The following is a 15,704-nucleotide window of genomic DNA, read 5'->3' on the forward strand; positions in this document are numbered from 1 at the left end:
AGTACGGTTTGATTTTCCATCATATTCTAGCAATTCCATCATTAATCCACTGGAAGTAATCAAATGTCGTACATAATGCCCCTTTCACATGATGTCATTAATGCATACACACACTTTCACTTTTCCAAGTTTAATTGACACATTGTGTTCTGGACAGAGCGTTCTGTTGTAGTTTGAACCAAGCATCAAGGAAGTTTTAAAACTGCATCTTAAAATACAGGCTACCTAGAAAACCCCAAATGGCTGTTTCCAACTCCGTTCATTTTTACATGAAGTTTTCATTTGGCAAATACTGGCTGAACATAATGACGATGGCAATTTATTTCTAAAACTGAAGTGTATCAGATCACTGGAGCTGAAAAAATGTTAAAATTGCAGTTTTTAGCTGATGTGCATTGCATGAAATTGAGTTTTCAGAACCGGTTGATGCATTGCCACAACATGACTGAGGTAGTACATATAATTAGTGACGTCATTTTGAAGTTTTAAAAATATGCTTCAATGCAAATGTGTGTTTACTTTTTGACCAAATATTGGTACACCATTAGAACAAACTTTCTAACTTTTCAAACACCAGATATGTTATTTTAGTATGTCTGATCACCAGCTTAAGAGGTATAAACTTCTGGACTGTTTATTTCACAACTGTTAGCACCAGCCTATGGACTTCTAAGCTCGTTTAACCCATTGGTATTCTTATGAGTGTTTTTTAAACATTGTCTCTAATTTTGATTTACTGCTTAATGTTTAGGTACAGGAATGTGTGCAAATGAAGCGATGAATATTAACAGAAATTTATATTCTTTCAGTTTGCCTAGATTATGTTTTTTATTTATGAGAAATTAATGCAATATGTATTCTAATGTACTGTGGGATGATTTACTCCCAGATTATATTAGATTGGAAAAACATTGGCATACATGTTTTCACTGTCTTTTTAATTCACTTGAAGACATCAGAACATTTATTTACTTTAGGGTACTATAAAAAGTGTTTACAATTTTGACATGTTTTCAAATTTTCTTTTGTTGATGAGAGAACTGCTGATTTCTGGAAATGTTTACTACAGGATATGTTTAGATTTAAATTTTAATCAGCTCCTGGTGTAATATCTTGGAGTTTATGAGTTAAAGACAACCTGTAAATATATAATAATGAGACCCAGGTAAATCCCCAAAAGTTAATAATTCTCCTAAAAAAATGTATCTTTAAAAATACCTTGAGGGTTGCTCAGTATGCTCATACGAGTTCAGATAAATTTAATAAATAAGAATCAAAAATGAAATTTCAAAATATATTTATTTGATCAAAATACCTTTATCTGAACAAGCAGACTGTGGCAATGAAGGACTTAAAATCCTAATACAGCATTCTTGGAGATAGTAAATCAGGCTTAGTGGTCATTAAAGCACCGATTTGAGAGAGTGAAATTTTAGTAGAGATATATTAGTGAAAAATCTTATTTTGGAGCAGAAGTATCCAAAAGACAGTACCTGTGAACTGTGGCAAATTGTACAAAACAGCCGTAAAGAACAGTTTCCAAACTTGTTCCAGCTGGCTAAGCCAGCTGTGCATATGCCCCGTGAGCAGGGGATCACAGCATGGAACAATATTTATACGCAGGTAAGAAACGGATTAAGGTCCAGGAAAAAAAAACTTATTAATGCTTATACAACTAGAGGTGACATCTTTTAAAGATTGTGATTACAATAGGACTGTAACAGAGTGGAGTTGGAAGAGAGATGGATATTTAAGTGTTGGGTAAATATTAAACTATGGCCATTTCCCCCTTCCCCTCCTTTTTGTTTTACCCCCACCTTATTTTAGTGACAATTGTACCCCTTCCCCCTTGGCAGCATCTCTGTAGTGACTGCACTGGAGTTGTGGCTGGTGTCTGTAATGCTTTTGTCTTTGTTTGATAACTTAGTAACAAGTAAAACACTTGATAGTGTGAGTAGTCATTAAAAAGTGAAAGCTGGTCATTGAAAAGTCATTGAATTTCAGATCTCCTGATTTGTATGTACCCTGTAATATATTAACTACTGTCTGTACTCATTAGTCCAACTGCAAACTGCACGACCCAACTTTGCCATTGCATCATGTGCTGGTAGATCTGGCTCTGTGCAGTTTGTTATGAATAATCAGTAAAACAAACGTCAACCCTGATCTGCTGGCACATCATGAGACAGCATATTAAATCCTATGTTGTTGCACTTATAACTGAAAACATATGGTAGTGAATATACTAAAGTTTTTTCATATAATTTATATCCTCACATTGATAGCAAAGTCTGAACATAAAATTTGCAACTTTTATTATAATTTTTTAGTAAATCAATGTGTTCTGATCTTTATCTTACTGCCTCAGTTCTCAGATGAAATAGGGTGTCCAGATTTATTAGACAAAAAAAATACTTTAGTGGATGCCTGAAAGTCTGTTTTTAAAATGCTGTCTCTACAAAATATTAAGTGTAATTTTTTTTTTAATTTTAAAAAAAAGGAAAAATGAATGAGAATTTGCTTTGAATTGTTGCCACTACCTTGCACTGTAAGTCTAGTGGCTTTTTTCATTGAGGTCATGTGACATTAATTAAAAGACTATCTTTGAAAATGACATTATCCTTGCACTGTAAGCCAGTGGCTTGTTTCATTGAGGTCATGTGACCTTAATAAAAAGACTACCTTTGACTATCCCATGCACTAGTTTCCAAGTTTTAGTTTCTATTGAGGATACATTGCCAGACACTTGGATTATTTTCTACAGTAAAACAACCTTATTGACTGAAGTGAAGAACTATGTTACATCCAGTATGTAATAGTATGTAATATTACTTCAAAATCTTATCTAAATTGATAAATTGGGGGAAAATTATATATTAACAACCTGAGTAACTATCAGGTTTTGCATAATAATACTTTTTATGTACATGATAGTATTAATATTACCCATGAATTAAACAAATTATATGTATTAATATTACCCATGAATTAAACGAATTATATGTATTAATATTACCCATGAATTAAACAAATTGTATGTATTAATATTACCCATGAATTAAACAAATTATATGTATTAATATTACCCATGAATTAAACAAATTGTATGTATTAATATTACCCATGAATTAAACAAATTGTATGTATTAATATTACCCATGAATTAAACAAAGTATATGTATTAATATTACCCATGAATTAAACAAATTATATGTATTAATATTACCCATGAATTAACAAATTATATGTATTAATATTACCCATGAATTAAACAAATTATATGTATTAAATGCAGAAGTACCTGATTCTTGCAGAACATACCAATTCTCTGAGCATTCTTTAGATACATTTTTTCAGTAAAGTTGTTTGAGGAGAGCTTTTAATGTAAATCTCTGCAAGTTTCTGTCATATATGACTGTAAATTGTCATTGAATTAGTTTTTTTTTCTCATGACCACTTTCCTCCTCTTCCTCCTTTGCATTCACTTAAATCATGTATACGATAATCTGAAATATTTGTGAAAATTGTTTAGAGTAGCAGAAGTTTTTTTATCTTTGCAGTTTGTTAAGAGTAATCAGAAGAATAAACAGCATAAACCCTGATCGGCTGGTACATTATGCAATGGCAGATCAGGGTCTAAGTTGTTTGCAGATGGAATCAACATCTATTAGATGTTGTAACAATTCTTAGCTAGTTTCTGCAGTTGGCAAGGTTTGTTGTCTCCCTTGTCAGCTGAAGCAACTGTTTCTCAAAAATGGCATGGGGACACTGTCACTTTCAATGCTGGCCTTCCATTGAAACTGAGCAATCCACTCAAACACCATGAGCAGAACTAATTGTGTAATGAGCTAAGATTGGTCAGTTCATTTGAAGCCCGTTGTATTTATTTTGTTGTAATTATTTTAAATGTAGTTCATTTTCTTAATATGAGTTATTTCTTTCACTGAGGTGAATACTATACAAGAGCAACAAAATGCCAACACTTCATAGTAAAATTAATAAAAACTGTAGTTGTTAGAGACCAGTGTATCTCTGCTACTCATTAACTAAGTTTTTATCCTGCAGTTTCCAGTATACCAACCAATGTTCAGTGGTTGATTTTTGTGTGAGAAATAGAAATCTGCAAACATAAAATCAATGGATTGGGATATTAACTGAGCTTTAACAAGAATAATCTTGAAATCTATCATTATTTTATTTTCATTACCAGGGACAGAAAAGGTTCTTTATACTGCCTTTGGTACTGAACAGAATGAGTGGGAATGCTTGTCTTGTTTATGGGTGGTCAGAAAGATAGACTGCAGTTGCTTTCAGATTTAATTTTCATTTTGTCATCGTTTTAGGTGAAGAGTGTGAAGACAGCCCTGAAGCAGTTGCAGCAAAGTATACAGACTATTACACAAATTCATACAGATGAAGGTAAGGCAGACATAAGCAGTTACAGTCTATTACACAGATTCATACATATGATGGTAAAGCAGACATAAGCAGTTAGTCTATTATACAAATTCATACAGATGAAGGTAAAGCAGACATAAGCAGTTTCTATTACACAAATTCATACAGATGAAGGTAAAGCAGACATAAGCAGTTTCTATTACACAAATTCATACAGATGAAGGTAAAGCAGACTTAAGCAGTTACAGTCTGTTACACAAATTCATACAGATGAAGGTAAAGCAGACATATGCAGTTACAGTCTGTTACACAAAATCATACAGATGATGGTAAAGTAGACATATGCAGTTACAGTCTGTTATACAAATTCATGCAGATGAAGGTAAGGCTGACATGATGCAAGCATTTACATCAAAGTAAACAGTTACAATCTATTATTCAAAATAATAGACAGCCCTGAACAGTTACATACTATTATACAAATTCAGCTGTAGGTAAGGCAGACATGACCTAAGCAGTTTGAGCAAACTATATAGTTCCGCATTTTATACAAATTACAGACAGTCTTAAAACAGTTACAGCCTATTAAACAATTTACAGACAGCGCTAAAGCTGTTGCAGTCTGTTATATAAATTCACACAGATGTAGGTAAGACAGACAAGACTTAAGTTTTTACAGACTATTACACAGATTCACACAGATGAAGGTAAGGCTGACGTGACTTTTAAATACAAAATCTGTGAAGAATTATACTACACTTTTGTAGCATGCATACACATGAGGCATTTAAAGGCTCCTAGTAGGTCTCGTGTATTGGTCACAGAATGGCTACCACCTTAAAAATAAATTCGCTGTTTGCAAACATTTAATTATGAAGAAACTGGTTGACAAGAGGCTTAAGTTTTAAAAAGGAAGTTTTTCTTTTGCAATTATAAAAGCAGTGACAGATTTAATTTCCACGTCCTTCATGATCCGTTCATCTCGTTTTATCTATTGGCAGATACAATTTTATCCGCTGTCCTGCCACATGATTTGCTTGGTAAAACTGAATCCCCATTGTATTGGTATTTCTTGCTGTTTTTGTGTAATGTGAGTGATTTCTTTCTTGACCCTCTAAAGAAGTCAGTTTTCCCTGCTAGAGTGGATTCACATATAGTACAAAACATCTTTCTGTAGCTAAACTGTAACTTTGATAATTCTGTTAGCCAGTTATTTACAAATAGCAGAGAGAAGGTTATTTTAACATTAGATCCATCATCTTTGTATTTGTATTCACTTTTGAAACCTTTTCCCTACTACCACCTTCAAATCCAAGTGCTTGTAAAGAAGCTTGCCATTTGAATAGCTGGCTTCATTGCGATATGAAAAATTGTTAAAGCTGCATTATAAATCCAAATCAAACACACACACACACACACACACACACTTGCAACTTGGAGCCCTGTTTATTTTGGGTCTAGTCTCAATCCGATTGAGAAAAGCAAGCTTTTATCCCAGTGCTTGCAGGAAAAAAATGGCATTAACTATTTGATCCTGCCTGTCTGGGTTAGATAAACCGTCATAAAGAAACTAAGATGCACAGTCTCTCTTGACTGTTATGGTTACAACACAACACCAGACAAGGAGGTATGTTGGTATGTTATGTATTATTTACTGAAATTACAGGCAAAAATACTCTCTTACATCAGAAAAAAGCATTTTGAACTTTAGGATGTCTGCTAATATGACGTGGATCACATGCTTTTCAAAACAGAGATATCCTTGAGACAACACCTGTTAACTGCAGATAATTCTACAAAACAACCATAAAGAATAGTTTCCCATCTTGTTGAAGCTTGTTTAGCTAGCTATGCATATGCCTCTTCAGATGGCCAACTTTGAAAGGGGTTTTCAGCACAGAACACTATTCATACACAGATAAGCAACAGATTAAAGACAGTAGATTAACCCTTTACGTCATGCAAGCACCTTTGGACGCCTCTATTCCATTCTCATGCAAGCGCCTTTGGACGTCTCTACTCCATTCTCATGCGAGCGCCTTTGGATGCCTCTACTCCATTCTCATGCAAGCGCCTTTGGACACCTCTACTCCATTCTCATGGATGTTCCTTTGGACGCCTCTACCTGATTCACATGGAAGCGCCATTTGATGCCTCTACCCGATTCACATGGAAGCCCCTTTTGATGCCTCTACTCCATTTTCATGGAAGTGCCTTCCAACGCCTGCTGTAAACATGAGCCATTTTGAGCGAGTTTTAGTAGCACCACCTTCGGGGAAAACCCATATTAGATACTACATTCTTTGGTGTGAATGACCATTACGTCAGATCACGTGGTCGCTGTTTAAGACCTGGTCGAAATCTGTTATTTGAAGTAACTGGGTCATATTCTCCACTCTCCAGAATGGAGGCCGCAGATTTCGTTCAGTATTTATTCGAGTTTTCATAATTAGAATCACAACTATGAAAGCTTCAATAACTTAAGTAAAGGCTCTGATATTGATGTAGACAGCAATTAGTTTTTAGAAATTATCAAATTCAGATGATTTAGTGACATAGACACAGACAAAGAACTTGTAAATTTTGAGTATGAGAAATGGCAGCTACGGTTGTTCTTGTGGCTTCACTGACTTGGAGTTCTCTCAAGATTTTAAAGCACATAAAAATATCTTACGTGAAAAGTAATTATATAGTTATAATGATTGGATTTTACTCTTAAATCTTTCTATTCATAATATATGTGTACCAAAAATGTAAAATCGTTAAAATTGATGTTAAACGTAACATATACTACACTGTTTAACACTTAACCGGCATGTGTATGGAGTAGAATAGGTAACAGGTGTACTGTTTATAGCGCACTGCACTTGGTAACATTGGTACATGTATATTGAAGGGCTAAAAAGCCATACCCTCTCTGAGGTAAAAAGTTAATGCTTTTAGAACTAGAGGAACTAGAAAATTTTGATTTCAAAAGAGACCAAACAGATTTGATCAAGAAGACAATGAGATGGATAACAATCCCCAACCCCATCTTTTTTCTTCTACTCCCCTTTTATATTGGTGACATGGGGGTGGATGGGGTGAAATTCCAGGAGAAATTACAGGCAAGATATAGAATTTTATTGAACCCTTGTTCATTATCCCCACAATATTCACAGGTAGCTGGTTGTGGAGCTGGCATAGGGTGGAGGAAGCTATACATATAGGTGTAAAAGGGTTGTGGGTAGGGATAACTTATAAAAGTGTGGAGATAAATTTGCTTTGCTGCATGTGTCTGGTTTAGTTTGTTCCCACTACCAGAGAGAGATGGAAAAATCCACATGCCTTCGTTTGGAACAGTTTAGGTGTAATACATACCATTGATGAAATTAATTAAAAATACTGACTCAGCATTGTTTATTTCATTTGCAGAACCACAATCTAGTAATGCAGTGGATTTATTCCAGTGGTTACCCAAGGAACATATGTGTGTCCTTGTCTATTTGGTAAGTTAATGCTTGAGACAAATACTACTGAACAATACAATAATCTATTAAGCATGTGATGCCTATTATTAAACACTTATTTTCATTCCAGTGTCTAATGTGTTCTGGTGATTCCTATACAAACCTTTCTTCTATGTTTTTTTGGTAAAGTCTTTAAATGAAAATGTTACCAGTTTAGGTTTTCTTTCTGATATAAAGAAGATTCTGTCGAGTTAACATGTTCATAGATCTGAACCTCTTTCATGTGAAATAGATTGAAAAAGAATCATTTAGAATAATTATTATAAACATTATATAGTCACCGTGCAAAGTTAAAGTTAATTAAAAGTTAATTAATATTTCTCCCCTCTTCGAGGATGCATTCACTTACTGAGTAATATGAATGTTTTCTTAAAGCTTTTGAACAGGTGGTAAAAAATCAGAATAGCTAGCAAAAAGAATTTTCAGATTTTTAATGTAAGATTTGAGGGAGGGGAAGTAGTATTATGACTCTATGGTTTTAAACTAAGTAATAGAAAAGAGCAAAACCCAACAAGTTTTGTAAAGTTCGACAAATAATTTAGTTACCTAGAATACAAAGTGATAATTTAAAAGAAATTACATTAATGCAGATTAAGTCCAAATGTATAAAGTTCCAACCGAATTCCAGTGGTATTCCCAATAAGTTCCAATAATGAATGTATTGATGTGTCTGTAGTCTCAAATGTGGTAATGTGTGCCAATAGCCTGGAGTTTGATAATGTACTAACAGTCTTTTGATGTTATCACAGCAATATTATTCGGAAATGTTCTTGTCTGAAATCACTATGATTCCAAATTAATGTTCCGGTCCATGAATATTATAGACCAGCACTTTGTATTTCCAGTGAATGATAATTTGAATAAATAATTCCACCTGTATGAAATGCTGAACACAACAATAAGATTGATTCTGCCTGATATTAAATGCAAGAATAAGTAATTTCTCAAGCAAATAACATATAAAAATCTAAGATGCCTTAAGTAGAACCCAGATGGGAGTCAAAAGTTCATATTCTTAGTTGTCAACAAGATAAAACCTTACTAAATTATAATAAAGGTCATGGTAACCACCAGGTAGACCAGAATAATCCATGGGAGAATTTTAGTGGCCTAGACCCATACACAAATAAAAATATTGACCTATGTTGATGATGATCCTAATACTGAATCCACACTCAGAGAGAAGTATTAATTATGTATTATTTCTTTACAAAATAAAAGTTACTGATCAGGTACACAGTCAACATGATTTTGGACAGGTCAACATATAATCATGGAGAAAAAACTAACAATTGCAAATTAGATATACATAACAGTAGACAAATCCAAATATAAATACATTTTGCTGGTAGCTACCTGTCAGCAAGATTATTGTAATTTGTAGAATGCAGTCATGGTGTGAGTGTTCGAAAGAAAAATTATGTTCTGGTATTAGGTGAAAGAATATTCTCACCTTCTTGTTAAGGCTTTATTTTGTTTTTTTTTCCATGATGGATAAGTATATTGCAAGTCAAATTAAAACCTTGCCTTTTATCCAAGAGTCAACATAATTTATGTTGGAGGAAGCATTGCATCAACTGAATAAAACTGGACTGTATATGGGTGCTTGTTTTACCTGGAATGTGTACTGTATATAGTCGCCTACAAAATGAGTCCAGCTGCAAACTTCTCAGACCCAGATCTGCCATTGTCTAATGTACCAGCAGATCTGAGTCTGTGCAGTTTGTTAAGAATTAGCAATGAAACATCATAGAACCTGCTCTATCAGCAAATTATATGATGGCCGATCTGGGTCTTTTTGTTGTTTGCATTGCACTTGTATGTGAGTATATAAGGTATGTGAAAGAAGACAAATTTATCAAATATTTTGTTAAATTTCATATCTGAATCTCCAAACCAAATGAGTACTTGATATTATTCTGATATTACTCTAGATCAGTGAGTATTTAGAACTGTTGTAATCATCATTTTAAAATATTTTTTTTTCTGCAAACTAAAACATTTTATGGTAACTCTTCTTTTCAGGTAACTGTTATGCATTCCATGCAAGCAGGCTACATGGACAAAGCACAGAAATACACAGACAAAGCTCTCATGCAAATAGAAAAATTAAAAAGTAAGACGCACCTTTTCATTGAATTGCTGTAATTAGTTTGAGGTCTAGATTATAGGTGTTGTAGGACACTTTTCCAGCAGCAACATCAGTCTTAACATGATCCATGCATCAGAATAAAGGGGTGATTACATTTGCCTGATTCTAGTGTGATTCTGGGTTCAATCATACTTAAAGTAACAATATTTGTGAACTACATTTTCATTTAAAAAAGTGAAAGGTTCTTTTGTCACAAGTAATAGATCAGGAAATATGTAAAGTTATAATTGTTGCTTTATCTGTCAGTAATTGAAGAGTTGTTCCTAGGTATTTTAAAATTTTACTTGTTTCAAAGAGTTTTTGTTTGTCCCCAACCATTTTCTGAAAAGTGGGAGACAAAGTATTCATATTTCTGCTCATCATGGTCAGTTGGTCCATCTGTCTGCCACTTTTGTTTAGGGTTGTTCCATTAAAAGGCACCTTTAAAGTGGGATACTAACCCATAGCTTCAATTGAAAATTTTCTTATCATTTTAATATGAACTCTATGAAATCAAAGTGCCCTGACATATATTTTTTAAAAACTGCCTTCCCTGGGTACCATGTATGTTTTGTACCATGTATAATTAAATGGAACAACCCTTGCACAACCTTTAAAGCCATTTGAAGTTGATGGATTAAACTTGTGTTCTTGCAAAGCATTATTAAAAAATGTGTCATGTACCAAAGAGGCATCGAGAATTGGCTTATAATAATGAAAAGTTTATTTTGGAGCAGAAGTATCCAAAAGTCAGTACCTGTGAGTTGTGAAAATTGTAATTAACCATGAAGAACAGTTTTGATACTTGTTACAGCTGGCTAAGCTAGCTTTGTATGTGCCCCTTCAGAAACAGACTGTGAAACAGGGTTCTCAATACAAAACAATATTTGTACATAGAAAAGAAACAGTAAGCTCAGAAACAATCAACAGATTAATGCTTATACAACTAGAGGCAACATCTTTTAAAGGTTTTGATTTCAGTAGGGGTCTTACTGAGTGGAGCAAGACGAAAGAAAGATGGATATTGAAGTGTTATATAAATATTTCACTATGGCCATTTCCTCCTCCCCTCTTATTTTTTCTACTCCCCCCTTATTTTTTGTGTCGGGAAGGGGAGAGGGGGGCAGAATCCCCCTCTTATGATGAAATCCAGGGAGCATCTGTGAGTGTTCCTTTAATGTTTAAGACAGATGGACGGTAAAGAAGGACAGAAACTTTATCACTTGTCCTTGTTAAATACTGTGACTATCAACAATTTCTGTGGGAACGGATTTGTTTGTAATCACAATCTCAAGGACATTTTACCAATTTAATTTAAATAGGGTGATTCCAGGATTTCAGAATTTGTTTCACTAGTATATTATGCCAAACATTCAAGATGAACCTGAATTTTAGACTTGACTAAGTAGTGATCAGATTGGATATTGACAGTATCTGCTAAGCCATAATAAACTTGTATTCAGACTTTATAAATAATTGTCTTAAATGAAACTCATACACGGGTACTGACCTCATCTTTTTCATAAGATGTACATTGTATTGGATGTGAAATGGCCTTATGGCTTCCATAAACAGTATAACTTTTTTACAGTGCCAGTTACTAGGGACCTAGTTTCATAAGTTTGGAAGGAGACCATTTGGTTTGATGGGAAAAGAGGGATTCCCAAGAAACAGTTGAGACATTTTTACAAAGACAGGGAAGCAAAAAAATAACCCCTGCAAAAAACATGTATGCTGCTTACAACAACTTTGTACTAATGCACTATAAAAAGAAAATAGCAACTATTATTGCAAGAGGAAATTCTTTACCCCTACCCCTTCTATATGTTGTAAGTGATTTGGAGCTGACATCTCCATTACTGACTTATAAGAAAATAAAGATAGTGTCAGATTCTTAGTGTATAATGACTTATATCAAGGACCAGATGTGGAAAGATATTAGAGTTAAAATTTTGGGTAAGATGATCAAAGGGTGGGGTATAGTAATAGCTATGTGCAAGATATTTTGAAAAATGCATTTTCAAGGTGTAATTTTAACTTTTGCAAATTAATCACAGTCTCATTATTACATTTTTTCTTCTTCCCATAAACCCAAAGTTATAATGCCAGGAGCTATCCAAAAATTGAAATCTAAACTTAACGGGTTGTCAAAATTTCCAGCTTCTGGAGATCAACAGTTTTCCTTCAATAAAGGGGTATTTACAAAAATGTTTAAAACCAAATGCTTGTTGATATGACCCCTATTCTACACCATGTACTTAATAAACTTGCAGTTTTCAACGTTATCTTTTCAAGAGTATAATGAATAGAAATAGGATAATGAATAGAAATAGTATAATGAATAGAAATAGGATAATTTATAGAAATAGTATAATGAATAGAAATAATATAATGAATAGAAGTAGTGTAGTGAATAGAAATAGTGTAATGAATAGAAATAGTGTAATGAATAGAAATTGCAATGTTGTGAGCTGCCTGATTATTCAGAATTTTAAATTTGTGATTATTTGAGAGAAGGGTTTTGATTTCAGGTGATTTATAAGGTTGGGAGTTTTTCCGTTGCAAACTGATTTTATACTATATGGTTTACATTTTGCCCTGTTTGTATTTTTTGCAGAATGTTACCACACTTGCTAGATAAACAATCAGATATTTGGATAACAATTTTATTTGCAAAAAAAATGTATTCTGATTTGAATATTTAGATATTCTTTTAAGCTGTAACAAAAAGCGTAGAAGAAATTTAAGTATCTTACCAATGATACCATTTTACTATCAAATATGGCCACTGTTACTAAAAATAGAAAATTCTTGAATGAATCTTTCTGGAAAAACTTCTTGACATAATTTTACCACATTGGACAGAATGCATAGTAGCATAATGGGGGTGTTTAAGTGATGCCAATCAATCATGAAATGTTGCTAATATTACTAAAAAGATAAAAGATTTAACAAGCTTCAACTATTTATTAAAAATTGCTGAAGGGAATTTTACTAATTTGGACAGAAATTGTCCTGGTATTCAAAGGCCAATTAGTATTGATCCATTGATTTTGTTACCAAATTTAGGGGAACTGAGAAACAACTGTTTTCTAAACATTTTTAATTAACAAAATTGAAAGTAATGTTAACAAAGAACTCTACGAAGATTTCTTGCCAAGCATCTGTTGCATCTGGCTTTTTGGTGTAAGTCTGCGGGATCTCCAGCTCATTTGGTCCTTTTCATTTGCATTTTCTGCACTTATACTGTAATGTCTTTTGGAGAGAGAGCCAGAAACATGGTTACTTTCCATTTCTGCCCAGTAACTGTACAGCTGTCACAAAGATCAGCAATATTGCATTATTATATAACTGAAAATTTATGGAATTTGCTATTTTTATTCTTCAGATACATTCATAAAACCCTAGGAGTTCAACCACTACCTCTCAAATTCAGCCCTCCCAATTCACATATTAGCTATAAAAAAAGAGTTGCCAGTCCACATATTTGGGTAACAGACAAGAGTAATCTTCCCTTGGAAAGTAGTATTAGTGCCAAATTCTCCATACTTAGTTAATACTTTTGTTCATGCTTGGGAATCTGCTCTTTTTAGAGACTTAGAAAAAATCTTTTTAACTAGTTTATTGTCAAGACTACTTAGTGAATTTGAGGAGTTTTTGACATCAGGGATGTATATTCCATCTATATTTATCTTCCACGCTGTTTTCTAACTTTATTAGGACAAATTTCTCATACAGTATACATGTTGGTGCCTTTTTGTTATACCTGCCCCATGGTCACTAGTATGTTCATTGAATGGTACATACCTGACCTATTATAGATTTGCAGTCATTGACTGAATGATAGTGTGATGCAGATACTTTATATTTGTTCACTAGAGTCAGTGCTAAAAAGAAAATCCAATAGCCAAATTCCCCTCTACTTTCAGATCGGGCTCCTCCTGCATTCTAATTGGGGTGCTCATTGGGCTTTTTAAAAAATTTAATTTGGCGGAGAAAACTTAGATCACGCTGATGAAATGCATAAATTTATTTTCAAGACGTTGACACCTGCCATAACATGGCATATCAAGCTAAAAACCTGACTTTTTAAAACTCCCAAACCCCTTACCATTTGTGTTAAGAAACACGATTTTCATTAATCATCAAATATAAGAAGATAAACAGTTCATTATATGCCCATTACATGTAGCTTGTATAAACAGTAAATACTCATAATGGGACCTGATGTAAAACTATCCTTTTATCAGTTTAAGCTGTTACTTTAGTGGCTGACATAAGCTTATTAGAAGTGTTTGAAGACTGCAGTGGGCAAACCCATTGTGCTAATTTGTATTATGAAGTCTTTGAGTAAGTTGTTGAAAAAATGATAAGATGGGATCATAATGATATGTTCACATCATTTTATTGATGGGATAACTCCCAAAAGGTCTAACAAATAGTGATAGATCAAGGTTTCTAGTAGCAGAATTATTTCTACAAACAGTATAGTCATGGTATTTGCTCAGGTCCATTTATAACAGCCCACTATTTCTGACAATTGCAATTGCAAAGTACATTTCATGGCTTAGACCGCTCCAGCGGCTGGGTGGTTAGAGTGTCCACCTCGGATGCGTGAGGTCGTGGGTTCGATCCCTGGCCGAGTCATACCAAAGACTTAAAAAAGGGTACTAACTGCTTCCTCGCTTCGCGCTCAGCCTTAAGAGGTTAGTGTTAGGACTGGATGGCCTGGTGTCAGGATAATGTGACTGGGTTGGGACATCATGCTACATGTCTGTGGCATGATGCTTCAGTGCTAGACATCACTATAAACTGCCACACTGCAGACATCATAGCGATATGACTGAAAAATTGTTAAAGCTGCATTAAAAATCCAAATCACACACACACATTGCATAGCAGTATGGCTTTAGAACACTTGCAGTCTTGATAACCTAGTTCAGACTTGCAACCACATTTGATAGCTCATGCAAGCTTTAGCTTCTATTGTCAACCCTCATCCTTCTGGTGTGAGAATATTGTGTACTGTACTGATATGCCACTCACTTAATATATTGTAAGAGAGCATTCTAAAGAGACGAAGAAGTTTAATTTATAGAAACAGAAGCAAAATAATAACAGTATAATTGTCAAAATTCTGCAGAACAATGGAATATTCCAATTAACATCTTTATCTCCGTAGGAGGAATGTTTTCCAGGCTGTTGCGCTTTGTGTAGAATTGCTCCCTACTGACTGGCTGTGTTGCTGGTGTCTGCCTTAAGACATTCTAGAAATCAGTAGACAGGTCTTCATCTTTCTTAAATGGGTTCTCTTTTCATGTGGATGAAATGCATCAGTTGTCTTATTTAGGATTTTCATGCTTGCCATTAACTCCCATATTGAAGAACGAAGCTGTACCACATCTGCTGAAGTTTTGGTAATGGGGATGGGGATGAGATTTCTCTTTTCCAGGGTTCAGGCAGATGGTGTTTGTATGGTAATAGTAGAACCTTTGCAAATCCCTAACACAACCAACAGGTCCATTTTTTGGGATGCAAAGACAAGTTGAACATAGTGCCAATTGAAGTGACAGTGACATATGTGTTGACTGTGTGGACAAGAATTTTGTTTGGACCCATTTTCTCAAAAGTGACTAAAATGTACCATGATTCTGGTATCTGCCTCA

The 15,704-nt window shown here is 34.1% G+C and overlaps 1 protein-coding gene across 1 annotated transcript in view; it reads left to right on the plus strand.

Moving 5' to 3' along the window:
* LOC149802027 (MAU2 chromatid cohesion factor homolog) overlaps nucleotides 1-15,704 on the plus strand; it is a 78,748-nt gene that overhangs the window by 22,384 nt on the left and 40,660 nt on the right. Inside the window, exons 7-9 of the mRNA XM_089956427.1 lie at nucleotides 4,344-4,419; nucleotides 7,813-7,886; nucleotides 9,933-10,023. Coding sequence (XP_089812553.1) covers nucleotides 4,344-4,419; nucleotides 7,813-7,886; nucleotides 9,933-10,023 — 241 coding nt within the window. The remainder of the gene's footprint in view (nucleotides 1-4,343; nucleotides 4,420-7,812; nucleotides 7,887-9,932; nucleotides 10,024-15,704) is intronic.

This window comes from Sinohyriopsis cumingii, chromosome 4 (genome assembly GCF_028554795.1).
Source record: "Sinohyriopsis cumingii isolate HCF-2022 chromosome 4, ASM2855479v2, whole genome shotgun sequence".
In the NCBI taxonomy this organism is placed as follows: Eukaryota; Metazoa; Mollusca; class Bivalvia; order Unionida; family Unionidae; genus Sinohyriopsis; species Sinohyriopsis cumingii.